Source organism: Lontra canadensis, unplaced genomic scaffold, assembly GCF_010015895.1.
Source record: "Lontra canadensis isolate GAN:19392208 unplaced genomic scaffold, GSC_riverotter_1.0 scaffold45, whole genome shotgun sequence".
Classification (NCBI taxonomy): Eukaryota; Metazoa; Chordata; class Mammalia; order Carnivora; family Mustelidae; genus Lontra; species Lontra canadensis.
Window position 1 is genome coordinate 14,914,742 of NW_022631039.1, and position 26,644 is coordinate 14,941,385.

The 26,644-nt window shown below is 57.3% G+C and overlaps 2 protein-coding genes across 14 annotated transcripts in view; both read right to left on the reverse strand.

The window, feature by feature from the left end:
- Positions 1-1,956: 1,956 nt before the first annotated feature.
- On the reverse strand, positions 1,957-20,378 carry GET4 (guided entry of tail-anchored proteins factor 4). Of its 2 annotated transcripts, none has more exons than XM_032872835.1 (9): positions 20,114-20,378; positions 15,287-15,365; positions 14,923-15,004; positions 14,248-14,397; positions 9,197-9,335; positions 7,646-7,786; positions 7,471-7,546; positions 7,315-7,387; positions 1,957-2,800 (listed from the first exon to the last, which is right to left on the reverse strand). In XM_032872835.1, exons 1-9 carry the CDS (start codon positions 20,263-20,265, stop codon positions 2,715-2,717), a joined length of 978 nt encoding a protein of 325 aa, XP_032728726.1. In that variant the 5' UTR covers positions 20,266-20,378; the 3' UTR covers positions 1,957-2,714. The 2 variants fall into 2 exon arrangements, with proteins under 2 accessions (XP_032728726.1, XP_032728727.1); XM_032872836.1 differs by lacking the exon at positions 20,114-20,378 and adding an exon at positions 15,778-16,095.
- A 1,478-nt stretch (positions 20,379-21,856) lies between these two features.
- Positions 21,857-26,644, reverse strand: part of SUN1 (Sad1 and UNC84 domain containing 1) — a 53,882-nt gene continuing 49,094 nt past the window's right edge. For 10 of the 12 annotated variants that reach the window (XM_032872850.1, XM_032872848.1, XM_032872849.1 and 7 more), the window contains 3 exons: positions 25,811-25,978; positions 23,967-24,059; positions 21,857-23,596 (listed from right to left, as the gene is read on the reverse strand). In XM_032872850.1, the coding sequence (XP_032728741.1) occupies positions 23,483-23,596; positions 23,967-24,059; positions 25,811-25,978 (375 nt within the window). In that variant the 3' untranslated portion in view covers positions 21,857-23,482. Of the gene's footprint in view, positions 23,803-23,966; positions 24,060-25,810; positions 25,979-26,644 lie in introns of those variants that run through there. The other 2 variants (XM_032872841.1, XR_004384407.1) reach the window with 2 other exon arrangements.

A 26,644-nucleotide genomic window follows, 5' to 3' on the forward strand; every position in this document is an offset into this window, starting at 1 on the left:
CTGGGTACTAGCATGGGGCACAGCATCGTTGTCCTCAACCAGCTGACGTGGTACGTGCCTGAGGGCCTGGGGGTCAGAGGCACCAGGGAGCTGCAGCTTACTGGGCCCCTGCATGCCTGGATGGGGAGGGAGAAGGGAGGGTCACCTCCTAACTGTTGACTGCCGCCCCCCCCACCGGCCACTGAGCCCTTAGAAGACAGAAGCCCAGAGTGTCCCCCCCACCCCCGCTGGACCCAATGTGCCACTGGCCAGCCGGCACTTAAAACCCTCGAGCATCCTCCCCAGGGGCCCTGGCTCCCTGTCCACCCTCGGTGGAGGGTTGGGGGGACAGAAGCAGGGGTACCTGCTGGGTGATCTGGGTGGCCCCTCAGCCCCCCTCCTATACCCTCAGACAGCCCCGGACTAGCCCTTGAGAGGTCTAGGACAGGGATCCCCAAGGCAGGGTGTCCTCTCACACCAGCCCTCATGTCCTGCTCCATAGTGGCCCCTTATGTAGGTCAGGAGCTAGGGTGTGGGCTCTGGGTCCCTAGGAGGACCTACCTGCTGGCCTCTCATACACACCATGAAGTGCGGACGTCCCCAGAAGAGTGCCCCAGGGCCTTTGCCTGTCCTCGTGGGCCCGACTCCCATGACCCCCATCTCCCTGCTGCCCCTGAGCGTGGGCTGGCTCACTCAGAATCATGTAAACCTGGATGGGGGCGGCCAGCTGCAGGGTCAAAAGAGGACAGCAGCCCCCCCCCCCTCACTCCCATCTAAGCTCTGGACCCCAAGACAGCTGGGCCGGGGAGTTAGGACAGTCCCAGGGTCACCCAGGGTCCCTGCCCCATTCTGCCCCAGGCAGGTACCCCCTCCCCAGCCGTGCCAGACGCCACCACCCACAATCACTGGCCTGTTGTCCCCGCTTCCAAACAAGGAAACTCAAGCCCCAGAGGCAGGGGGTCTCCTCCTGGGGGAAATGAATAGCCAGAGGCGCCCAGGACTGCCCCTCCGCTTGTGGGGAGCAGCCCCAGCCACATGTTCTTGGGGAGTGGCCTTCTAGACCCTCTCTGAGCCAGATGCAAGGGTGTCCTGGCCAAGACACTAACATGTTAAAAAGAAACACTTACCACTGGCAGGAGAATTTCTCCCAACGAGGCAGGACGCTCATGGCCCACAGATAGTGGTCACTGTGCTGACGTCACAGGCCTCGGCACGCCGGGATGCTGGTGGCGGTGGCCTTCGGGCCGGCGTCCGCATCCCTCCTGCTCCTCCGTAGAGATGTGAGCAACCCACGGCCTGCACGGCTACACACGGGAGGCCGCGTTCCCAGAAAATGACCGCGCCGTTCACAACTGCACGGAAGACGTGGCAGTGCTCACAGGGAAAGGGGGGTCAGGTGCATGGGCCCACGGCCCTCCAACCCGGAGGGAGGTCTCCATGTGCTGAGGATCGAGACAGACGCCGCCACCAGGAGGAGCACGGCGGGACACAGGTGTGCGTGCTCTGTGTCTATTCTGTCCGGGCAAATTCCACAAAAAGACCCAAGCTCTGCTCCAACGTCCTGCATTTCGTCATCTCAGAACAAGCATCACGGCACCAGGCAGGGGGCCCACTGCGGGCTTGGGGCCTGCCCTGGTGAGGGCTCCCTCCACCTGCAGCCGCCTCGGAGCGCCCCGGCGGGGGCCTGCCGGGGTGGGGGAGGGGCGACTCCACACTCCTTCCCCCACCCGGGTGGCCTGCACTTAGAACCTGTGGCAAGGCAGGACCCCACTGGATTTGGGGTCTCGCGTTTAGAGAAACCACCACCTTGTAGTTACACACCAATCACAAGACCCCGACACTGGCCACTCGTAGCTGCCCACAGCGCCCCCTGCGGGCACGGCGGACACAGACCGGGCCACTGCGGATGGGGTCTCAGGCCCGGCTCCCCGCCCACCAGCCTCAGGAGCTCACTCAGAAAGGACGAGTGCTGCAAAACCCAGTATAAAGGATTTATTTCAACTCAACAAGTAACACAAACCTTCGTTTAAATTCCATTTTACAGTCAACGAGAGTGTATATCTCACTCCTTCCATGCATGATCACTGTGTATTAATCTACAACTCTTACTTTAATTGTGAAAAAATAAAGTGTTTCCCTTCTCGTCATTGCTCTGCGAACATCTGGTACAGCATCAGTGGGAAAGGGCACATCTGCTCGCTCCTGGACTGGTTACAAGGTTAACACCTACCACGCCAGGTCAAAGGAATCCATCACCCAGTGAAAATAAATACCACGTCCCGAAACGTGGAAAGGATCCTGCTCCCGCTGTAAGAGCTGCCCCAAGGGGCCGTGGCCTCAGTGTGGCCTGGAGCAGCCGCCCAGACGCTGTCTGGGACCCCAGGGGACATCTGCGCAGGGCTGGTGGGACGGCGGCCACCCCCCACGCCACCTGCGACAGGGTCAGGCCCGCGGGCGCGCGCCAGACACCAGGTCGCCTCCCCAAGCAAACCAGACACAAAGGACAGGGAAAGAGGATGGTAGCGCAGCAAGGCCCGTGCTTTATTGTGGGTCAGTCTGGGGGTGCAGGGCGGCCCAGCACAGCCGCTGCAGGCCCCGCAGCCCCGGGCCGGCGCCGAGGCCCACGCGGCCCCCGCCGCCTCAGGCGGGACCCCACGGTGGGAGCCCCGTGGCGGGAGCCTCACGGCGGGAGCCCCGGGGACGAGGGCGTCTTCATGCAGGCCGGGCGGGCGGGCTCAGTCGAGCTCAATGGGGCTGCTGTCGTCCTGACTGTCCTCACCCTCCTGCTCCGAGGCGCCCATGAGGCTGCTCAGAAGATTCCCTGGAAGCAAACGCAGGTGCTGTCAGGGGCACAGCAGCTGCACGCGCTCGGCACCCCTGGCTGCCCGGGGAACCCCACCTGCCAAGCTGCCGCATTCCCGGGCTGGGACGGCATGAGTCCCAGGGAGTGCTCAGCGTGCCTGCAAGGACCTGGCAGCCAGGGAAAGACCCCGAGTGCCTACCCGTGGGACACAACCCGGCCGCCGGACGGCCCTGGAGAATCGTCCTCAGAACCCCATCCCGGGGAGGCCACTGCTAAGCGGGCACGCGCGTGTGCATCACGGGTTCACGGAGAGGTTAGGACGCGCTCCCAGGCACAGATGGTGGGGCTGCCACCACTGACAATTATCTAATTTTTAGTCAAAGAACAACGATTCAATACGAACTCAGGAGATCAGAAAGTCCCCTGAAGCCAAACCACCGTGAAAAGAAACAAAGAGAAACGTGAGCAAGGTCGTCTGCACAGACTCGGGCCCATGAAATTGGGTCCAACGAACACGCCACTAGCGGCCCGGGCACTGGGAGGGGCGAGGCGGAGGTGCCAGTGGGAAATGAATGGGCACCAGCGTCGGCACCCCTGTGTGGGGGCGACGGCGGTGACACAGCAACAGCAGCCCGGCTTCAGACACACGGCCCTGGCCAGGCCCGCACGGGGCTGAAGCACCTGCCACACAAGGTCCAACAGCCACCAACGACTTTCAAAATCCTCTCAGACCAAAGACCTTTCCACAGAGCGGAGTTTGGCTCCAAGGACACAAATCCCACCCAGGCCAGCCCTGCAGGGCCCCCGGGGCAGGGTGCCGCCTGGATCTGGGGGGGGGGGGTATCACGGAGCCTGGTGGGACCAGCAACCCCCCCCCGCCCCCATCACCTGGGGCTGCCTCCACTCTGGCAGGAGCACGCTGGCATCTGGGTGGGGGACGCGTGCCCCTTGCACAGACCAGCCACCTGTGACTCCGCAATGTCTCCCCAGCAGGAAGCTGAGGAGGGAAGCCTCCGTGCTGTCGGGCCGCAGGAGCCCTCTCCGGGGCTGTCTAGGTGGGACTAGGTGCGTGTGGGTGAACGATGAACTCCGGGAAACGATCAACTCAAAAATACCACCACGTTCAGGCTCCGAAAAGCCACATTCAGAAGAAGAACTAAACCGGCCTCTGGCTGGTGGAAGGAAGAAGTCTGCACGAGACCTCGGGGAAGGCCAGACCATGTCGCCAGGCAAGGCAGACATGGGGCGGAGGCCTGGCCTCCAACACCCACCAGGACCAAGTCACAAAGAAGTGACCGTCCAAATGGGCCTCTGAACCAGTAAGGAGACTGGATCTATCATCAAAACTTCCCAACAAAGAACAGCCGCGCCCTGATGGCTTTCCTGGTGAGTTCTACTTAATGACCAACACCGTCCTTCCCAAACTTTTCCAAAACAATCGAGGGGGAGGAGCACTTCCCAATTCATCCAACGCAGCCAGCAGAACCTCAGAGATGCTACGAGAAAAATCACAGACCAGCGACCCCTGTGAACACGGAGGCTACACCCTCAACGGACCTCTGGAAAGCGGACTCAGCAGCACAGCGAGGACGACACACCACAATGAGCAGCTTTACTCGTGGAACGCACGGAGGGCCCCCCTGAAAACCCGCCAGCGTGACGCCCCACGCCAGCACAACGAGGGGAAGCCCACACGATCGTCCATCTCTACTAATGCAGCAACAGCGCTGGACTAAACCCGACGCTCGCGTACAAGCACTCAGCAAACCGGGAACAGGAGGCGCGACCTCCACGCACTGACCGCCGTCTCGGAAAACCCCCCCGGCTAACGTGATCCTCGACGGTGAAGGACTGAGAGCTCCTCCTCGGGGAGCGGGAACGAGGGGAGGGCGCCCGCCCTCACCACCTCCATCCCACACAGTCCCGGACACTCCGGCCGGGGCCGCCGGGCATGAGAACGAAGGAAGAGGCATCTACAGCGGAAAGGAAGGAGCAACACGATCTGTCTGCGTAGGACATGGTCTCATATGCAGAGAACCTGAACGCTCCAGGAAGGAGCTGTCGGAGTAAGGGAATCCGGCAAAGGAAGGGGCACAAAGTCAGCACGTGAAAACACGCTGCATTTCTTTACGCCAACAATGAACAATCTGGAAAAGAAATGATAAAAATATTCCATTTACAACAGCATCAAAAAGATTAAAATACTTAGGCACTGACCTTAACCAAGGAGACGAAGGACTCACCCACGAAAACCACTGACCACCACGGAGAGAGACTGAAGTCATTAACGCATGGAAGCACTGCCCGTGTCAATGGGCTGGGGGGCTTGACACACTGCCTAGACCAAGGCCACCCAATGCCATCCACAGATTCCATGCCGTCCCTTTCAGAATCCCCATGGCTTGTTTGCAAGAAAAACATCCTAAAACGTGTATGGAGTTGCAATGGACCCAAACAGCCAAAATGATCTTGAAAAAGAACAAAACTGGAGGGCTTGCACTTCCTGATTTCAAAACTTCCTACAGAGTAATCCCAGCAGTGTGGCATGGGCACGAAGACACAGAAAGCCCAAAGAACACAACAGAGAGCCCAGAAATAAGCCCACGTGCATGGCGGTCAAGCCATCTCTGACAAGGGTGTCAAGACCACTCAGGGGAACGAGTCTCTTCAGCAAGCGAAGCCAGGACACTGGACCCCTACCTCACACCAGGTACAAAAACCCTCTACAGGGATCAAGGACCACTGTGGAAACCCAAAACCAGTAAAATTCTTAGAAGACGACATGGGGCAAGAGCCTCACAGCCCTGGGCCGGATGAGGACATTAGGGATTGACACCAAAGGCAGGAGCAATGGAGGAGAGACACCTAAGCTGGACTGGAGGAAAATTTCGAATTCTGTACATCCCAAGGCAGTGCCCACACAGACAGAAGGCAGTGGAAGGTGGGCAGACAGGATTTTGGGGACAGAAACGACTCTGCATGGCTCTAATGTGGACACGTGTGCCCGAACCTATAAACGTATAGCATGTAAAGTACCCCCAACGTGAACCCCAAACTTCAGGTGACATGCTGTGTCCGTGCAGGTTCAGGGTTCTGACACAGTCACCACTCAGACGGGGACGCCGTGAACAGCTGTGATGGGCAGGGATGGAAACGGATACACCTTCCTTTGTATCTTGCTGGGAAGCTAAAACTGTTTTCATTTACCTTTTTAAAAATATTTATTTATATTTTATATCTATTTATTTTTTCTATTTATTTTAGAGGGAGTGCACGTGAGCAGGGGGAGGGGCAGAGGGACAGGGAGATTCCCAAGCAGACTTCACGCTGAGCGCGGAGCCCAACATGGGGTTCGATGTCGTGACCCTGAGATCAGGACCTGAGCCGAAACCAAGAGTCGGATGCTCAACCACCAAATGTACCACTCAGATGCCCCACTGAAAACTGCTCTTAAAAAATAATGTCTTAAAAAAAAAAAAAAAAAAAAAAAAAAGAGGCAATCCAGAGAATGGGAGAAAATACTTGGGAATTTTATATCCGACAAGGGATCAGTATCCAGTACAGAGAAACCACCCGCCGATTCAAAAACAGGCACGTGACTTGAAAGGACACAGAGACATACAAATGGCTAATAAGCACAAGAAAGGCCGCTCAGCACTACTCATCGTCAGGGTGACGTGACTCAGAGCCACGGTGAGGGCCCCACACCCACTACCGAGGCACAGACAACAGCAAACATGGCGGGGACGTGGAGAAACTGCCCCTGTGCGCAGCTGGCACGACGGGGAACAGGGCCGCTGCCATGGAAGACGGTCGGGCAGCGTCTGAAATCACACCAAATCTCGCTGTGCCCCAGCAATCCCACCTCGGGGGTGTTACCCAGAGCAGCGGCTGCAGGGGCTCAAAGAGACGCACACGCCCCCGTATTCACAGCAGCACACGGGGTCCCCCACAGAGGGATGGGCGACGCAGTGCTGTCCATCCACACCACGGAGGATGGGCTAGCCTTCGAAAGGGAGGGACGAGCCCCAAGGACATGAGCCAGACAAAGAAGGGCACACACGGGGGCCCCCCACACAAGGACCTGGAGTCATCAGACTCACAGATACAGAGAGCAGACGGCAGGGCTGGGGCTGGGGGAGCAGGCAGGGGTCTGTGCATCACGAGGACCGGGTCTCCATAGGGGGATGGAACGTTCTGGAGCCGGACAGGGGGATGGTGCCCCTGAACTGGACACTGAGAAATAGTTAAACAGCAAATTTTGGGATATGTGTATTTTACCAGAATAAGAAAAGAAGAAATCCGCTTTGGCTCTGTGCCAAAGGAGAGGGAGAACTAGGGCCAACAAGACCCTCTCGGCTGTGTCTGGGACTCTGCTGGAGAAGGACTTCGAGGCCAGGCAGAGACACGGAACCGCAGGAGAGCACCCCGACAGCGTCAGGGGAGAGAGAGCCCCGGGGGGAGGCCAAGGGGTGACACGGCCATGGTGGCTCTCCTCCCTCCCACCCAGGTGCACCCTGCTTAGGCCTTACCTAGCAAGCCCCCGTAGGAAGACGTCTGCTTGGGCGGCACGCCGAAGAACAGCTGTCCTATCCTGTCGAGGTACTGGAAGGGCAGAGGCATGGGGTCACCGGGGAGCCCACCCCCACCCCCAGATTTCCTGCCCCACTGCGGCCCCGGCCTCTCACCTCGTTGTACATCGGGTCCCGCCGCAGGGACGGCTGGTACTGCTCGCACAGCACTGTGAACACTGTCAGTTTGCCCCTGGAACACAACAGGGGGTCCGGCTCCGTTTGCAGGACAGTCCCAGAGGGCCCCCCCGAGCCCAGCGCGGCCGCACGCCCCGAGCACCCAAGGGCTCACCCGTCCACAGCCAGCAGCAAGAACCAGATAAAGTTGAGCAGAGGCTGCACGAACGGAGGGCCGTGCTCGATGGACGGGTGCTTCTGTGTGTAGGTCGTGAACACCACTGACGCGCTGCTTTTGTTCTTTAAACAGAGAAACCTGGAACCAAGAGCCCAGTAAGCGGGCTGCTGGCGGAGGGGGACGCCGTGGCCTTTAGCAGGGGCTCAGGTCCATGCCGGCTCGAGGGAGAAAGCTGGCCGACAGCTGCGGGGCCGCCCGCTCACACCATCCTGCAGCTCCGGCAAACGAGGGCCCACCGTGCCGAGCTCTGTGCTCAGACCAGCTGCACCCCCATGAGCAGGGCACCCCCACCCCCTGCTTGCCGCAGTTGACCGGTGAAGGAATGCAGCTTGGGAAGGTGACCATCCCAGGTCAACGGAGCTCGGATGCTGTGGAGAGTTCCCCAACGACGGCTGGTTTACACCCATCGGGCCCCTGCCGACAGAGCAGTCAGCCCAGGGGCCCGAGCTCTCTGTCCCCGGGAACGTCTCTGTCCACAGGGGTCCTGGGCGACAGCTGGACGAGCTGTGGTGGGGGCCTCCACCTTGTTAAGGGATAAGGGCCGAGAAGAAGGTGTCTGGTGGTTGCACACAATCCCGCCCAGCCTGGGGACCCTGAACACCATATACCCCACAGGCTGGGGCAGGGAGCTCAGGTGTCTAGGAAACGTCTCTGTTTCTGAGTTGGGGACGGCAGCCCTGCGTTGCTGTGCAGCAGAGCATGGAAGCCCCAAGCGCTGCTGGGTATGTATGGTGAGTGTTCTGGGGCCCCAAAACCCCCTCAAACCCGTAAGATGTTTCCTATCCTGACGCCCAGCCACCAAACCGGAGTCTCTCTACCGGACAAGCACGGGCAGGAGAAGCCTGGAGCAGGCCTGCTACGGGCCAGGTCGGAGATGAGGAAGCGAGGAGGCCTGATGGATGGGGGACAGACTTGGGACACAGCTTGTGGGGAACCTTCAGACGCGCGGGACGCCTGGGAAGGCAGGAGCAGGCTTGGGAAAGCTTCAAAGGCACACACACTCCCCATTCCAATACACCTCATAAAATTTACTAAACATACATGCACGTGGCACCTTGGGGGCTCAGTCGGCCAAGCGTCTGCCTTCAGCTCGGGTCATGGTCTCGGGGTCGCAGGATTGAGCCCTCATCGGGCTCCCTCCTTAGCAGGGAGCCTGCTTTTCTCTCTGCCTGCCACTCCCCATGCTAGTTCCCTCTCTCAGTCAAATAAATAAATAAAATCTTTTAAAAAATAAACAGGGCCTACAAGAAACAGTGGCCTGATGCTAACAAAAACAAAACCCACCAAAGAGGTGATGTGAGAAAACAGACACTGGGGAGCCACAGCAGAACGCTAGCTCTAAACAGACACTCGCGTCCGTGGCAGCCTGGCAGAGTGGAGAGGGACAGCGTGACTCAGTGGGAGGGGAAAGGAGCTATCTGCGGCAGGGCCACGGGGCAGACCCGGCAGCTGTGCAGGGAGACGGGACCCCACGAGCGTGGTACTTACTGCAGCACGGCCTGGGCCACGAACATGTCCACCTCGCTGCGGAAGCCCCTGGAGGTCGAGTACTCCACCAGCATGTGGGCACAGCCCTCGCCGTCCGCAGAGTGCAGGAAGTGGTACCGGGACTCACAATAGTTCTGCTCTACAGAGGAGAGGGGACACCGATGAGTGTGCATGGGTCTCTGTGCCGGCCCCTGCCCGGCTCTGCCGCGTCACATTCAGCAACGCAGGAAGCTTTGGGGCTAAGAACACCACGGGCACGTCTGCTCTAACGCTCAGCTGTTCGTAACCACTTCTATTTTTTAAAAACAACGACCAAAATCCCAATCTTCTCAACATCAGTAAATGACTCAGGCTGTAAACTTGCTCTCCCCATTCATCACCGGAAAATCGATCTACCTCCTGTCCCTCTCCCCGCCCCACCCTGGTGGACAAAGCACAGGACACCCAGAGTGGCTGCGGTGCCAAGCAGAGCCCCAGCCGAGGCCAAGCCACCCCCCAGACCACCTCCCCCCACCGTGGTCCATCTTCTGGAGCAGATGGGATCACACCCGTCCTGCTCACAAGCCACCTGGTTCCCACACCTTTCCAGGGCTCAGGCCCCATGCCTCAGCTGCCTCCACCTCCTGCTGGGAACACCTGCTCCAATGGACCTGGCTGCCCTCCCGCCCAGGGCAGCTGCCCTCAGGGCCCAGACTGCCGCCTTCAGAAACACAGAATAATTCTGAGTCAGCATTTCTCTGTGTAACTGTGCTGTCTCTCCTCTCTCCCTCAGACCCCCTGGATAACTTTCTGGCTTTAGAGCATCGTGAGAGGAGAAGTTAGGCAAAACCACACCCACAGGCCCTGCCCTGCACAAGGATCCCTCCACGAACTGGACTGGAACCCACGCAGGAGCAGCTCTGGCATAGTGTGGGCCCGACCACAGACCGCAGCAAAGCAACCTCTTCAAAGCCAGTCAAGCTTCTGGGTTTCCCAGGGCGCGCAAGAGCTGTGCTAAGACGGGGGTCTGCTGAGTGTGACAGCACGGTCTAAAGCCCAGGTACGGGCCTCCAGAAACAAATGCTTGATGGCTACGAGACGCTAACCAGCTCCTGAGCTTCCAGGGAGTCCTCATCGTTGTTGCTGGAGGAGGGGCCTGCCTCGATATTGGTCGCTGCAGACTGATCGGGGCTGCTGGCGGTTGGGGTAGCCGTGCCACGTTCTTAAAATAAGTCAGCAACGATGTTTTCTGCACTGACGGGGTCTTCCCTTCAGGAGGGATTTCTCTGGAGCGTTTGATGCTGTAGGTAGCATTTACCCACAGGAGAACATCTTTCAGTGTGCGAGTCAGTCCTCTCAAACCCCACTGGTGCTTTATTAGCTCAGCTGAAGCCATCCTCCGTATCCTCTGTGGTCACTTCAACAGTGGCCACAGCATCTGCACCAGGAGCACATCCCATCTCAACAGACCACTTTCTTTGCTCCTCCAGAAGACGCAGCTCCTCGTCCGGTAAAATGTGAGACGGCAGCGGTTCAGTGCCACGTTCAGGCTCCACTTCTGATTCTAGTTCTCTTGCCATTTCGCCACATCGGCAGTGACTTCCTCCACAGAGTCCTGAACCCTCAAAGTCATCTATAGGGGTTGGAATCAATGTCTATCAAACTCCTGTCACTATTGATGTTTTGACCTCTTCCTACGAATCATAGGTGTTCTTAGTGGCATCTAGAATGATGAATCCTTTCTGGAAAGTTTTCAATGGACTTTTCCCAGAACCATCAGAGGAATCACTGTCTATGGCAGCGAGAGCCTTACAGAGTGTGTTTGTTAAATAAGAAGACATGAAGGTTGCAATGCCTCGTTGATCCATGGGCTACAGAATGGATGTTGTGTCAGACATGAAAACGACATCTCTCCTGCTGCCCGTCTCCATCAGAGCTCTCGGGTGGCCAGATGCTTTGACAGCAAGCAGTAATATTTTGAAAGGAATCTCTTTTTCTGAGCAATAGGTCTCGACAGTGGGGTTAAAATGTTTAATAAACCATGTTGTAAATAAACACACTGTCATCCAGGCTTTGTTGCTGCATCCACAGAGGCCAAGTAGAGTAGATTTAGCATAATTCTTAAGGGCCTGAAGATTTCCAGATGGTACATGAGCACTGGCTTCAACTTACCGTCACCAGCTGTATTAGCCCCTAACAGCAGTGTCAGCTTGTCCTCGGAAGCTCTGAAGCCGGGCGTTGACTTCTCTCCAGGTACGGAGGTTCTGAAAGTCCTGGAAGGCATCTCCTTCTCTCCGGCGGTTTCTTCTATACCTAGAGGCTGCTGTGGAGCGCGGCCCCATCAGTAATGACCTCAGCTCGCTCGTCAGTGTCACTGGCCACAGCTTCTAGGTCACCACGCACTTCTAGGTTATGGAGAAGACTTCTTTCCGGAATCCGCCTGGAGCCGGCCTCTACCAGCTTCACAGCCCTCTTCTGCAGCCACCTCGCCTCCCTCAGCCTTCATGGAATCAGGGAGACTCAGGGCCTCCCTCCGGATCAGGCTCTCGCTTGAGGGAACATCACGGCTCAGCTACTGTCGCAACCACTCCAACCGCCTCCACGTCAGCCAGAGGCTGTTTTGCGTCCCCATCATCCAGCTGTCACCGGAGGAGCCCCTGTCACGTCCTTCTGGAGCCTGTCCTTTGCATTCACTACCTGCTCTTTGATGCAAGAAGCCTGGCTTTCGCCCCACCTCAGCTTTGGACACGCCATCCTCACCGAGCTTAACATTCTGCAGTTTGTCATTTAAAATGACAGACATGGGACTCTTCCTTTCACTCGAATGCAGAGAGGCCACCGTAGGATGAGGAACTGGCCCAATTTTGATATTGCTGGATCTCAGGGAACAGGGAGGCCAGAGGAAGGGGAGAGACCTGGGAACGGCTGGTCGGTACAGTAGTGAGCACACACATAGTTATCCAGGAAATTCACCATCTTCCATGAACGTAGGTCCTAGTGCACCAAAACCAGGACCATATCAAAGACCATGGTCACAGACCCCATAACAAGTTATAATGAAAAAGCCTGTGCCATTGCTAGAATGACCGACCGTGGCCCAGGGACACCAAGGGAGCAAGTGCTGTCGGAAACATGGCGCCAGTGACCTTGCTACAGGCAGGGCTGCCACAAACCCTGAGTTTGTGAGACACATAGTAGGATAGAGGGACTGCATGACGGACCCCCACACACAGCGAACATCAGGAGGGGGCAAGCTGTGGAGAGCAGACTGGCAGGATGGCGGGTGGCTCCGTGCCCACAGGGCCACACCTGCCTGGAGATCCCGATTGGGGGCCCGCCCCCAGGCACTGCAGCTGGACAGACATCCCTAAGCACGGCCTCCGGACACAAGCTGTGGACACTGTGGGGAAGGACAGGACATGGACTCTGCGCTTGTCTCCCTTGGGGCTTGTGGCTCAGGTACTACGTGTGACCATGGTCTCTTGAATTTGAACATCGTACTAGTAACCGTCCATGCCTTACAGCTGGCTCCTAGCCAACTAGGGCTCTGAGGGACTCCTGAGGCCTGAGTTCCTCTTCTCAGCCACAGATGCAGGGTCATGCCCCATTTCCCTCCTGGTGTCCCCCATGCACCCCCAAATATTGCCTGGGCAAAAGTGGTGCCAAATACTGCTCGCCGGCAATCACGGTTTGCCACAGGTGCCCCTGACCGTGCATCTGGCCGTCCACCCGCACGCGCAGACTCAGCACCTCCTGAAGTCAAGGTGGGAGTCAAGGGTGGGGGCTTTTGGGATTCCCCCACCCCTGCCAGGCTGCCAAGCACAGATAGCCTCTCTCCGAGGTCAGTGACTAGGACATACCAGTGTCCCGTGGGCAGGACAGACAGAAAATACATGGGGACCACGCCAGTTGGGAAGGCCAGGGTGGCCTGGGGGATGGAGGAACCCGCCACCAGCAGTGGGTGAGGCCAAGGCTGGAGGAGCAAGGCGCCCGCAGGGAACGCACATTAGAAGAGGAGGGAGCCCAAGATGGCCTTGGCCTCAAAATGCCAGATGCTCTTTCTTGGGCCCCATGTGCTTCTTGGGTGGGCATGGGGAAGAGACTCAGCCGCGCCCTTCAAGGAGGGCTTCCTTAACTGTCCAGACTTTGAATGGACGTCTGACCATTTTCTCTTCCTATCCCTCTGGGGTAAGGGTAGTGCTGGCAAGCCAATAGGCAGGAATGGAGAAACCTCCTGCCTCGTGGGTCACAGCGGGTGGGGACACACAGTGGAGTAAGCGCATGGCCCGCAGATGCGCACACAGCTGGCTTCCCAGCCTACACAAGGGCCGGGTTCATGGCGGGTGCCCACCACGTGCATGCTGTTGCATGAGAAACAGCAAGAAGGCACCCTGGGCCCGCTGGCTGTGGGGGAGACAGATCCGTCTATCTGACCACCGCACAGGCTTGCTGGAAGCAGGCTGTTTCCGGGAGGAGCCTGCTGTCACAGCCGTTCCTGGTGAAGGTCGTCTCCAAGTGAAGGACGTTGCCCCTCAGCTCCCACCAAGGCCCCGCCCCGCCCCACGCACTGCCGGGCTGCCGGGAAGGCTGCGGCGGCGTGAATGAGCTGCCTGTGGATGTTCACCACACAGGACAGAGCTATTCGAATTCTCCAGAACAAATGCTGGTCAGAGCACCCAACCATGTGCCTTTTCCAGTGAGCAGCAGCCTCTCAGAGCGGGATGGGAACCACATCCAGAAACTCCCAGGATCCCTCCTCACGGATCCCCCCCCAAAAATGCTTACTCAGAAGCTGAGATAAATATGAAGAAAACGCAGAGCAGGTGCCATCAAAGGGCCAGTCTGGGGAGGCTGTCCCAGAAAGGAGGCTGGGGGGTGCGCCCGAGGCCCACGGACAGGTAGAGCCAAGCCAGTGGAGAGCAAAATCTCCCCTCATACCCAGTGTCCCAGGAGTTTACCTGATTAGAACAGCTAATCGAAATAAAAGCCATGTACATAAAAAGGGACAGCTGTTGCCGGGACCGCCAGCACCCGCCCAAGAGTAGCTCTGTGCACAGGTGCCCCAGACCTACCTTTCCACAGCGTGAGGGCCAGCAGCTGGTGGAGCCGGGGGTGGCCCAGCTTCCCAGATCCTCCACTGGACCACTTCAGGGCTCGAGACACAAAAGCCACTCGCTCTGGGGAATTGGGGTCCATCAAACTGAACAGTTTGGCCAGATTTTCTAGAACAACACGAATACAGACTCTTAGCCACAGAAACACGCTACTGCTCAGCTCTGTATCCCACATCTTATAGTTCACGAGAACAACTACTTTGCTTCAAAACCGGGGAATCGGCGTGCTGGGGTGGCCCCATGTCCCTATGGGCCCCAGGTCCCAGGACCCCCCAACCAACCTCTTGGCTGCAGAGCCAGCAGCCACATGCTCTTTAATGATTGCCTCACAGCTCAGCGTGTGCCGGGGAGCGGAGGGAAGAAGGGGGGTGCTCCAGCAGGAAGCTCACCCACAGAGGAGCAAGGCCTGGCGGGTAGGGGGATAACCCGTGGGAGTGCAGCAGCGGGTGCAAGCCCCTCCTCCATCCTTCCAGCTGGGCCGTCCCTAAGGAGGACGTCCCCCACTGCACATTAACCACATGGGGCCGGCAAGCCAGGTCTCCGGGACAAACCAGAGGCCACCATCGCCAAACAGCGCATGGGGGTGTCACCACTCCACACGCGCAGGGGCCTCCCGCGCAGTAAGAGCCTCACCCAGCAGCTCATCCGCCACCTCGACTTCCGCCTTCTCCAGCGACTCTAACACCAGCATGGACAAGTCCGCAGCACTGTTTTGCTATAAAACATGGAAGCGAGAATCACAAAAACTGAGCTCCGGCTCGAGCTCAGCAGCCGTGGCGGACCTAAGCTGGGAAGACCACTCCGAGCACAGAGCTCACCTGGCAGCGCGGCCTGATGGACCGAGACCCCAGCTGCACGCGCAGCACCTCAGACAGCGCCCCGCGATGTGAACACACTGGCCCGGAAGGGTCAGGGCCAAGCACAGCCTGTAGCCCTCCCCCAGGCCTCTCCCAGCCTGCAGGCCCCACGCAGGGAAGGGGACGAGGTCGCTGTGTACCTGGCCGTGGCTGAAGAACAGCAGCGCCCCCGAGCACATGAGCTCCCGCGCCTCTGTGTGCTTGTTCTGTGACATGTACCTGTGAGAGAGAGCGGAGCCCCAGTTAGGTCCAGTCGGGCAGACAGCCCCCAACGGACACGAGAGCTAAAGCACACGGTCCGCACACAGGCATGCAGGCACGTGGGCGCACGGGCCTCCTACCACAGATGGGAGTGCAAATGCATTCTCTTTCCTGAGCCCACCGCCCCACCCGGCAGTCACGGCACCCTGCCCCCTGAGTCTGTCCAGCCTCCACACTGGGGTGGCTCCACAACCCAGGTCCCCCTGGTGTGCACGGAGTCCCTGCTGTCAGCAGCTCCAACCTCAGGGGACCAGCGGACTTGGGCGCCACATGTGACAGCAGAGCTGGCAGGGGACACTGTCTGTGCCCAAACAGCCCTAGAGCAGCTCAAGGGTTTCAGCAGGACCCAGAGAAAGGCTGGATGACTTACACCATGAGGCACGTCCAGCCACGGTGGTAGGAGCTGCATGTGGGACACAGTGTTACACTGGGGTCCACTGGAGAACTAAGGGTCAAGGCTGCACTCAGGGGTTGGGACAGCGAGAGCTCCAGGATAGAGACCTCTCGGGTGGGGGACACGCACACACAGCACCCACTGTGATGACTGCACTGACCATCCCTGCGGTCCCTCCCCCATCCCTGTGCTCTCCTCTTGCCCCTCCACCCCTCTGTCCTGCCTCACTATCCCACTTCGAGCACATTTCTCAGTTTCCCTGAACTACAAAGACAGAAACACAGAGCAGCCAGAGCCCAGCCCATAACTAAACCCAAACAACGGGGCGATGGTCCGTCTGCAACAGACAGCGTTCAGCGAAGCACCGGTGGGCCCCAGAGTATACAGCAGGAGGGAGTGCCTGAAGGCCGCACGGGACCAAGCACGTGCTGCTGGATGCTCCAGTCATCGGCTGGAACTCAGCTCCATGATCCTCAGAAAAGAAGTACAACCAAAAATACAACCAGTAACGTCTGTGCCTCCCAGTCCAGACACAACAAACTAGAGATACTAAAGCAGCAGCCCCAAGGGGCTACCAAGACAGACCAACACCAGACAGGCGCACCAGGGAGCCTGTCTGCAGCTTACCGGGACCGACAGGGCAGGGGGGAATGTGAGGGCTTGGTGTTCAACTAACCACAGAAAAGGTCTTTTCTTCAAAAAGTTCCATAACCAAACACCCCCCTCCCCGCCCCAGAGAACCCAACCCCATCACAGTCACACATAGGGGAACCCAGTGGGCCCAGACATGGCCCCAACAGAAGACCCCATCTGCTGGGTAGGGGGGTGGGGCCAGCGAGAAGAGCCTGCACCCCAAGAAAGGAAACCACTGCCAGCCCACCGTCATCTGCGCGGCCTGCGGTTTCTGCAGCAGGACTTCTGTGAGCCGTCTGTCTCTCTCCTTTGCACATGTACACAGCCTACTCCCACACCAACCGAGCTCATCCCGGTCTGGTTCTGCTGGGAGCCACCCTGCCCACGACCCGTGGCCAGCACTGCCACAGGCAGCTCTGGAAAGACGAGTACGCGGAGGCACACCACCTTATGTTGCCATTTCCATGGACACATAGGCACTTCTAAGTGACAATCTCGCCAGCGTGCTAGGGCTTACGCAAGACGTGACAGAACTCTAGACTCCTCCGTCTGATGCAGTGCAAGAGACAACCTCTCAAAACACCCCATGAAGGAAGCTGCCAAGGAGCAGGTGACAGCAAATCCCTGGGGTAACAGGGCCTGCTTTCAAGCACCCACGGCAGGTGCCTCCCTTCCCGGGGTTGGGGGCCAAGGGGGAGTGAGGCGATGCGCCACAGCCAGCACTCGTCCCATCCACATGAGATCACCTGTTGCAGATCAAGGAAAGCTGGGGGGTGGGTGGGTGGATAAAGGCAACGCTGAGAAATGAGCGTCCTTCTTTTGGCAGAACTCAGGGAACAGGAAGGGATTTAGTTGTCTGAGTCCAAGGCTTGGGAGGCTGCTGAGAGCAAAGGGAGCAGGAACCCTCCAGCCCGGCACCATCCCCGCAGCCCTGCCGCCTGCACCCCCATGCCTACACCTTTGGAAGGTGTACCTGCTCAGCGCACCTGGGGGACACATGCTGGTGTCATCTGCCAGCTGCCAACTGACTGGAGGCGGGGGGTCGGGGGTGGGGAGCAGAGGGAGAAGCTGACTCCCCATGGGGCTCCATCCCAGGACCCCAGAATCATGACTTGAGCCGAAGGCAGACGCTGCACCAAGACACCCAGGCGCCCCAATAAGTTTTTCCTTTAAAAGTTTTTCTTCATTTTATTTAAGAGGCAAAACCACGCAATTCTCAGAAATGCCCCCGGTGGGAGGCAGGCTGGCTGCAGAGCCCCTCCTGGGGGGTGACTATCCCAACACTGGGCCAAGGAGCCCTATGGCCACCCCGTACAACAGCCATGAAAGCCAGAAAGTGGGTGGAGGATGACCAAATGCCCCAAACACAAAAGGCCTGGAAAACAGACTCCCTCCTCCTCTGAAGACACTGGGTGGCCATCCGCTGGCACCAGCTGAGCCACCGGGCCTCGACTACTGCCCACAGCTGAGGCAGGTGCACCGAGGAAGTCCAACCCACTGGACTGCCCGATTCCATGCCCCCTCTCCTTCACCTGCTGTGAAACACAACAATTAAAACAGTGCAATTTGGGGGGGCGCCTGGGTGGCTCAGTGGGCTAAGCATCTGTCTTCGGCTCAGGTCACGATCCCAGGGTCCTGGGATCGAGGCCCCTGCTTCTTCCTCCCACTCTGACCCTTCCCTTGCCCAGGCTCCCTTGCACATGTGTGCACTCGCTCTCAAATAAACAGAATCCTAACACCACAAAACAAAACAAAAAAACAGACCCCAATTTGGCGAATGTATCCAACAGGTGAGTGGGTAACAAGCTGTGGGTCCATCACAGGACAGCATTCGGCAATAGAGATGAACTAATGCTTTACACGTGGGGAAATCTCCAAATAATCATGCTGTGTAAACTCAAAATGCACAAAAAGCGGGTATGATTTCACTTACAAAACATTCTAGAAAATGCAAATCAAACTATGGGGCCACCGAGAGCAGTGAGTGCCTGGGGGTAAGGGGGTGTGAAAGATGGATTCTGAGAACAGAGAAAAGAACCTTAGCAGTGATGGCTGTTCTCCCTATCTTGGTTGGTGATAGGTTCATGGGAACATATGGGCCAAAACTCCTCAAACTGTATGTTTCAGGCAAACAAATATAGACATGTATGTTGACTTACAAAAGGCCCAGAACCTAGTATAACTCAGTGAATCAGACTTGTCCAAGAGCCACACCCCCCAGGAGGGTCTCAACAGGGCTGGGATCACAGGTCTGCATGGACAGCACCCTGGCAGCCAGGGACAACTCCAGGATAGTTCAGCCAGGCCTTAAGGACGGTCACAAACGCCACCATTAACTTTGTCCCCAGTGGGGCCAGTGGCAGATTTCTTTCTCCCAACTTCTGAGCAGTGTCGGTGCACACCAGATGCCCCACGAGGAAGCCAAGGCTGGTCTTAGATCACAGAGCACACATGGAATTCAAAGCCAAATCAAGGCTGGAGTGGTGGAGAGCCTGCTTTCTATCGCCACCCCCAAACACACCGTGGGCAGAGAGACTTGCCTCTTCAGGCTCATCCCACAAGGCAAAACGTCTCAAAACAGGAAACACTGTTTCTTGTTGGGAAAATGGGAGTTTTGCTGATTAGTAATCCCTAGAACAACAAGCACCTAGGTCTATCTGGAGCGCTCGGAAAGCTCCCCTCACACGGACTTCTGGCAGGTGAAGCTGCCTACGTCCAGCAGCACGCACTCCAACCCGGGCTCCTCCAGGCAGCGGAGCTGAGCATGGCCGGGACAGGACCTCAGAGTCTGCGGAGACACTGACCCCTCTTGCCACTTGCATATCGAAGTCTGGGCCTGATGGTGAAAAGCCTCCCACGACCCTTCAGCTCCCCGCCACACAGCTGGGGCAGAAAAGGCCCTCCACGGACCGGAATAAACTCTTGCACCTGTCGTTCAGGCCTATCCCTCCCAGCGAATCCCCTCCACTGCTCCGCCCGGACCGTCCAGGGTCACCGAACGCCCCGCGCAGGCGACAACTCGGATCACAGCAGCCACGCGCCACAGCACAGCTCTCGTGGCCCCGCAGCCCAGGCGGGGACCGCCGCAGCCCACACGACACCCGCCGACGCGGCGCCTTTGATTTCAGCGCGCCCGCAGCAGTGTCCGCCCCCCGCACGCGCAGTCAGACCCGCGCGGCCCCGGAGCCCCCCGCGCCCCCAGCCCCCGGGACTCATCGCCGGGCCCTCCACATCCCACTCCCCGCGCCCCCATCGCTAGAGCCCGCGGCCGCGCAAGTGCAGGCGCGTCGCCGGGCTCAGGGACACGGCTGCCCCAGCGCGGGACGCTGGGGTCGCAAGGGCCGCGGGGCAGGGGCACGTTTCCCCAGCACAACCGGACCGCCGGGGACCGCAGAGCCCGGGGCTCGGTCCTGGCAAGACCGCGGATGGCCGACGCCGGGTCGGGGCCCGGAGAGGGGAAGAGGGTCCGGCAGGGGGAGGGGGGGAGGGGAGACGCCGGGCCGGGGCCGGGTCGGGTGTCCTCCGTCCTCGCCCCCCGGCCGCCCCGGGCTCCGACCGCCGCGGGGACGGGCAGCAGCGCGGGCCAACGGGGGCGCAGGGCGGCGGGCGCGGCCAATGGCAGGCGGCCGGGGGCGGGGCAGCGGCGCGGCGGAAAGCCCTGGAAGGCGGCGGCGGCTACCTGAAGAACAGGGTCCGGTACATCTGGTGCGCCTCGTAGTAGTCGCCCTTCTCGACGCTGGCGCGCAGCTTGCCCTCCACGCGCTGGACACCGCCGCGGTTCCGGGCGCCGTTCCGGGCGCTCTCCTGCTCGGCCATCGCCGCCGCCGCCATCAGGCCGGCGCTCCGCGCAGGGCTGACGCTGTCGCAGGCGCGGTCGGCAGCGCCTCTCGGCTTCCGTCCCGGCGGCCGCCAGACGCCCTCTACGGTGGCCCGCGAGGAGCCGCGCGCAGCTGGAGGCGGGCGCTTCGGCGGGCGGCCACGTGACCGCGGGGCGGGGCCGCGGCGGGCGGCCACGTGACCGCGGGGGCGGGGCTGCAGAGTCTGCGAAGAGACGGCCGTGGGGCCGCAGGGCCGCAGGGCCGCGGCGGGCGCCCTCGTGACCGCGACGGGGCACGCGGACGCCACAATGGCGACGGCGCGTGACGTCAGAACGCGGGCGCCGGGCCTGCGCGCCACGAATGCGCCCAGGGCTGGTGGCCCGAGGCCCAGCAGCCACCAGTTGAACGGTCTTTGGGATACCAGGATTCTGAAATAAAAGCCGTGTTTTCGTGCTTTCTGCCGCGGGCCGCCCCGGGGAGGTGAGGGTGACTAAAGCCGCGTCCTGTTTGGCCGGGTTTGGGGATCAAAGAGAGCCAAGGCCAGGTGACACGTCACCGCTCGAGGAGCCGCGGTCGGCCCGTTTGGACACAGCACGGACTGTTAACGCGGAGCTGGCGGTCTGGGGGAGAGGGGACAAGAACGGACGCGGGGTCCGGACCCGGGGGCGGGCACGGGTACAGGTTTTCCATCTGAAGGCCCCTGGATTTCACAGGGCTAGCCAACTCTCGAGACGCCCGGGGGTATGCAGCAGAGAGCCCCTGTTTGCACACCTGTTGTTGGTGTTGGGAGAAGTTCGAGCAGATGTCCATCCGCTGGGGACTGGTTCTAACTGAAGAGTTACATCCTTGCGAACAACAGTAGAGCTTTTCTTTTTTAAGATTTTTATTTGACAGAGATACAGAGAGAACACAAGTAGACAGCAGCAGGCAGGGGGAGAGGGAGAAGCAGACTCTTCGCTGAGCAGGGTGCCTGATGCGAGGCTGGATCCCAGGACCTGAGCCGAAGGCAGACGCTTCACCCACGGAGCCACCCAGGTGCCCCAGTAGGGCTGTTTTTTAAACAAGCTCGTTATGGATAGGCGATGTCCAAGATCCGTTCCATAACCACAACAAGGGAGACAGGAAACAGTAGGCTGAGTCCGCCATCATCTGTGTGAGCAGTGACGGAGGAGGATACGCACATTTTTACTAGTGGGCAGAGGAGTATACAGAAGTATGGAAACAACATGGGAATGCTCGTTGCCCCTGAAAATCCACTGGCGGGGTGGCAGGAGCAAGGCTGGACCGGGCCCCAGGCTGTCCTGGCCTCCAGGGTTCCTTCCAGATTCACAGGGCTCCCCTGTCGCAGCCTGAAGGACAGGCACCTGGTCCTTGCTCACCAGTGAGTCTTATTTTAGTGACCCCCACACAGTGTTTACTCAATGCACCACCCCCCAGGGTAGGCTTGAAAATGAGCTTGTGTCCCACACCTGCCTTCAGTAGCAGTCGCCCTGATGACATGTTAGAGGGCGGCTGACCTGGAACCCCAGAATGCAGAGGCCCCAGGAATACGCAAATGCACTAGTCCCGCCCCCACCCGCCCAGGGGCAGGAACAAGGCAAACAGAAGAAAGAAAGAGTTTATTCTTCACTGGAAACATCACATGCACTTTTAAAAATTTAAACTCTTTATTTAAACATTTCAATAGCATCTTATCAATTTGGTGGCAGCAAAAGCAGCACTACCAAAGACAAGTATTTTGAAAAGCATTTACAAAAATACCGTGCACAAAGTCCTATTCTGCATCTTTAAAAATAAATATTCAAAATATTTCCACCCCAACTCCCGAATTTAGTTTTATATAGGAAATTTTGACTTATATATTTATCCTGTAATATCTGAAACATCTGTATACATTTTATCCAACTAAACTGCATAGGCATTATTGAGTCCCAATTCTAAGAGTGAAAAAAAATGCTACTTTATGGAGTTGAGGACAGTTGTGCAGTACACATAAAACCCCAGTCAGCACCATCACTTTCTGTTTCTGAAAATACAGTGTTTATGAGAACACGGAAAGAACGGTCTTAACCCAATAAAACTTAAATAATTTTTAAAACATCTTTAACACTTTAAGTGCCTTGCAAATATCTCATTTATAAAGTCTGCTCAGTAAAATAGTCTAAATATTAAATATTAATTATAAGCAAAACAAGTCTCCTAGGAATTGAGAATGGCCAACAGTTGTATTAAGAGGCAAATCCCGACGAAAGCCAGGAAGAAAGTGCCGCTGTAAGAAAAATTATAAACCTACAACGTAATGGTGAATTTGCCACACTGGACAGTGTCCTTGGAGAACCATCAGAGTAAAAACTGAAGATTCTGAAAGACTGGGAGCACATTAGTGTTCAACTTTGCAGCAAGATTTAAAACAAAACCTGATGTCATCCCCAAGGTTGGATTTCTGGGCTCCTACAGACACTGTGAGGTCCAACTCCAGGGTGGCCCCAAAGGGCGGAGACTTGCTGAGACCTGAGCCCTCTGTTCCAGCCCTGGCTGAGATCCAGACCACCACCCTTCTCAAATCAGACCCACTTCAAGCCCACAACAAACCAACCCACCCCGGATTCTGAACAGAAACAACACATCCAGGCCTGACTCTGAAAGTCTTTCTCAAGCAGGAGCAAACTAAGTAGAAAAAATTATTCCCTTCCTCCACCTGGGAACTTAAACTAACTACTGGTGCTGAATAAAGAAGCAGCCCTCTCCTAAAGGAAAGGAGTTCAGAACTCTGAAATTTGGTGACGTTTTTCCCTGAAAGAAATGTGTGCTGGATGGAACAGATGAAACAGGTCTGCCCCCAAAGTCCTTTAGACGGGCCAGTGAAAGGCTAAATACCAAACCTTCACGAACACTTTGACCTTTAACTTCACTCGCTCTGTTCCTGATGCCGAGAGTATACAAGTATCAAGAGCTTTCTGTTCAAAAACAAACCCCCAGAACAACTACGCATTCCGCCGGATTCCCGCAGAGACGGGCCGTGGCCAGCGGGTCTCGGGGAAGCCAGGCGTTCGCCAGGCAGGGTTTCCTGCGGACAGAGGAGCGAGCCGGGCGTCAGCCCCCACTGGCAGTGGGCGGCGTTTATTGAGGGTGGCGTCCTCCCGGAGCTCCACGCGCCCGGTTCAGGAAGGGCTCCAGTGTTTGAGGCTGTCCCCGTATATACAAAATGTACAAGAACCACAGGAGGGTCTCTACTTGACCGGCTCTCCATGAACTCTGAACCGATAGAGACACGTGTACTCAGGATGGCCCCAGTTGGAGAGAATCCGAAGCTCCACTATCTGGAAAGCTCCATCAGGTCTCTTCTGAAATGGAAAGGGGAGGGGAAACACCTGATTCACAGTAACAGCCCAGGCCCAGTCACTTCCCCAACTCTGCCATCCGACAAGAAGTAGCCATGTGGGAAATTCAGTGTCCGTGTCAACTCCGTCATCTATCGTCAGACACAGAGCTCAGGCAAACGGACTCCTCACAAGCCACAGATTTACTTTCAGCATCAAAAACAGGACGCCTGTGTGCAGAGCAAAATATACACTACAAAGGCTCGTTTGGGAAGAACTAGGAAGCTCAGATTCCAGTTTCCTCCGGTGCTGACGCCCACGTGCACCCCGGCAGCTCTCCTGCCCACCGGACAGAAGGAACCTACAGGCCCCCAGGAGCAGTGCAAGTTCTTACCAGAACGTGGAACATCTGGAGTGACTCCCCTTCCTGATCATACACGAACTGTCCCAGAAGCTGCCCTTCCTCTTGGTATTCATTGTCTAATCCCTGAAACCAAAACCAGATAGTCATCAAGTAAAGGAAAAAGGACACTGCCGTTCGTTAGGATGGGAGGAGGCAAGCATCACTATGGTCTTCCCCAGAAGTCCTGTCAAATGCTCTGCACTGTGTTCAGGGCTTCACACAATCACGGCAGCCCTGCGAGGCAGCCGTTACTCCTCCTGTCACACAGGTAGGCAAGACCACACCACAACTGGCGAGCTAACGGGAGACATGGGACTGAATGTACAACCGCACAGACCCCACCGTCACCCAGTGGCTCACAGTGCCCTCAACGCCCCAAGTGGAACTTGAGGAGCCTGGAAAAGGGACGGCGGGCCACCTCACACCAAGAACAGACGGGGGTGCCGGGGGCTGGTGTGCAGTGGGGGCAGAGTCTACATCAGGGAAGATGAGCAGGTTCTGTGAGGGAGAGCCGTGTGAAGGAGCTTTGTCCAGGGAACTACATGCTTCAGACAGGGAAGGCGGGGCTGTGCTGTGTGTGTTGCCACAAGAAGGAAGTCACCAATAGGAAACAGAGGTGACTGCTAGAGTGCGTCGTCACGGGGAAGGACTGCCTGGTGTGGGATGCATGGAGGCAACAATGGGCCATGGGCACATGTGGCCAAATGCAGAATCAAGACCGACACCGGGAAGTGCATCTCTACGTGACCCCTGACTAGCGTTTCTGTACAGAGTAGCTCAGGTATGCATGAGGAAGCTAAGATCCCAAAAGATAAATGAGTTAAAACGAAATGGACCTACAAAAAACAAAGGAAAGTACGTGTGAAATGCACAGCAACATCGATGAAATATGCGGTTTTCACCTGTCAAGTTAGCAGAGATTAGAATAAGAGGGCACAGGGAGGTCAGTGCTGGTCACCCGCCCGCAGCAAGGGGTCAGGGGCCCTGCAGACGCTCATGCCCTGCCTGCCCCCTCTGCAGTGAGGCACGCAGGGCTGTGAGCACCTGGTCTGAGGGAGTGAGGGAGAGCTCAAGTCACAGCGGGCAAACTGGAGAGATACATCTGTCACAGCAGGCAAACTGGAGAGATACATCTGGGTTTAGCTACAAAATGGCATTTTGTGCTATTTAAAGATATGTGCAAAGAGTTAATGCCATCAGGACACCTGGGTGGCTCAGTCGGTTAAGGGTCTGCCTGTGGCTCAGGTCATGATCTCAGGGTCCTTGGGATAGAGCCCTGCATCGGGCACCCTGCACAGCAGGGAGTCTGTTTCTCCCTTTCCCTCTGCTTGCTGCTCCCCCTGCTCTGTGCATTCTCTCTCAAATAAAATCTTAAAAAAAAAAAAAAATTAATTGCCATCAAAAAATATCTATGGAAAGTTTGGTTTTTTACACCAAGAAACAGAATTTTATGAACTGTGTTTTCTTGACTATATTTTTTAGAGAGAAAGGAGAGAGCAGAAAATGACGCAGCATGAACAATGGCTTTTCTGGGGGCTCTTTTTTCAACTTGTGTGTGGGAAATGTCCTGTCAACTGAGCAGGAAACAGCATACAGCCCAACGGCCCTACGTTCTCTGGAAACAGAACTCGGCAGGTCCATAGGCTGGGGACAGCAAACACACTCCTATAAGCTGCCTCCCCAGGGTAGGACTGAGATGGCGCCCTCCGCATCAGATCTGCTGAGAGCACTGAGGGGCTTGGTGGGGGGGACAGGAGCCAGCCTCTGCCACTGGGCTCATCTCCAGGCAGGTCCCAGAGCGGGAGGAGGAGAAGAACGGGAGCCAGCTCACTCACATAGACGGCGAAGTCCTTGGGGGCGCTGGTGATGTTGCCCGTGGGCGAGAGCGTCTTCGGTATGTGCTCCAGGGTGAAGGTGGTGGGGTGGATCTTCATGGACAGCCGGACCACGAGGTAGCCCTGCGAGCCTCTGAACGCCCAGCAGTTACCTGGATGGATGTCAGGCTAGGGAAGAGGCAGAAGACGACGACTTAGTCCACCTGACCCTTGATCCATGTGGGAGCTGGAGCACTGACCCTCCCTTCACTGTGAGAACTCCATCTGGAACTTCTGACTCCCTACACACTTAACCAGTAACAGCCCACAGGTGACCAGAAGCCTCACCTATCACAGGAAATCAATCAACACATGGCATAGACGCAAGTGATCTGCTGTATTCTTACAATGAAATAAGCTGGAGGAAATCGTAAGGAAGAGGAAACCTACTGTTGACAACATTTCGTTTATAAACACACACCTGTCCGAAGGGAGGCTGCTCAGCTCAAACCCCCTTGTGAAGGGTCAAATGCAGGGATACGAGCTCTTTAGAATGCACCTGACATTTTAAAACTTGAAATACAGAAACACAAAAACAATAATAACACGAAAGACTTTTTGCAAAGTAAAAAAACCACGATAAGCAAAATGAAACGACAAACTGGGGAAAGGCATGTGCAGCTTGAGCCCCAGAGCGGGGCCGTCTCCAGTACGGGAGTGAGCCTCCCAACATTTATGACAGCCGGCACCTTCAACAAAACTGGGCGAGGCAAGCATGTTTTAAAAAAAAGTAAATTTACATGGCCCTCAAACATGGGAAAAGGTGCTCCACCTACAGAGTAACAAGAGAAATAC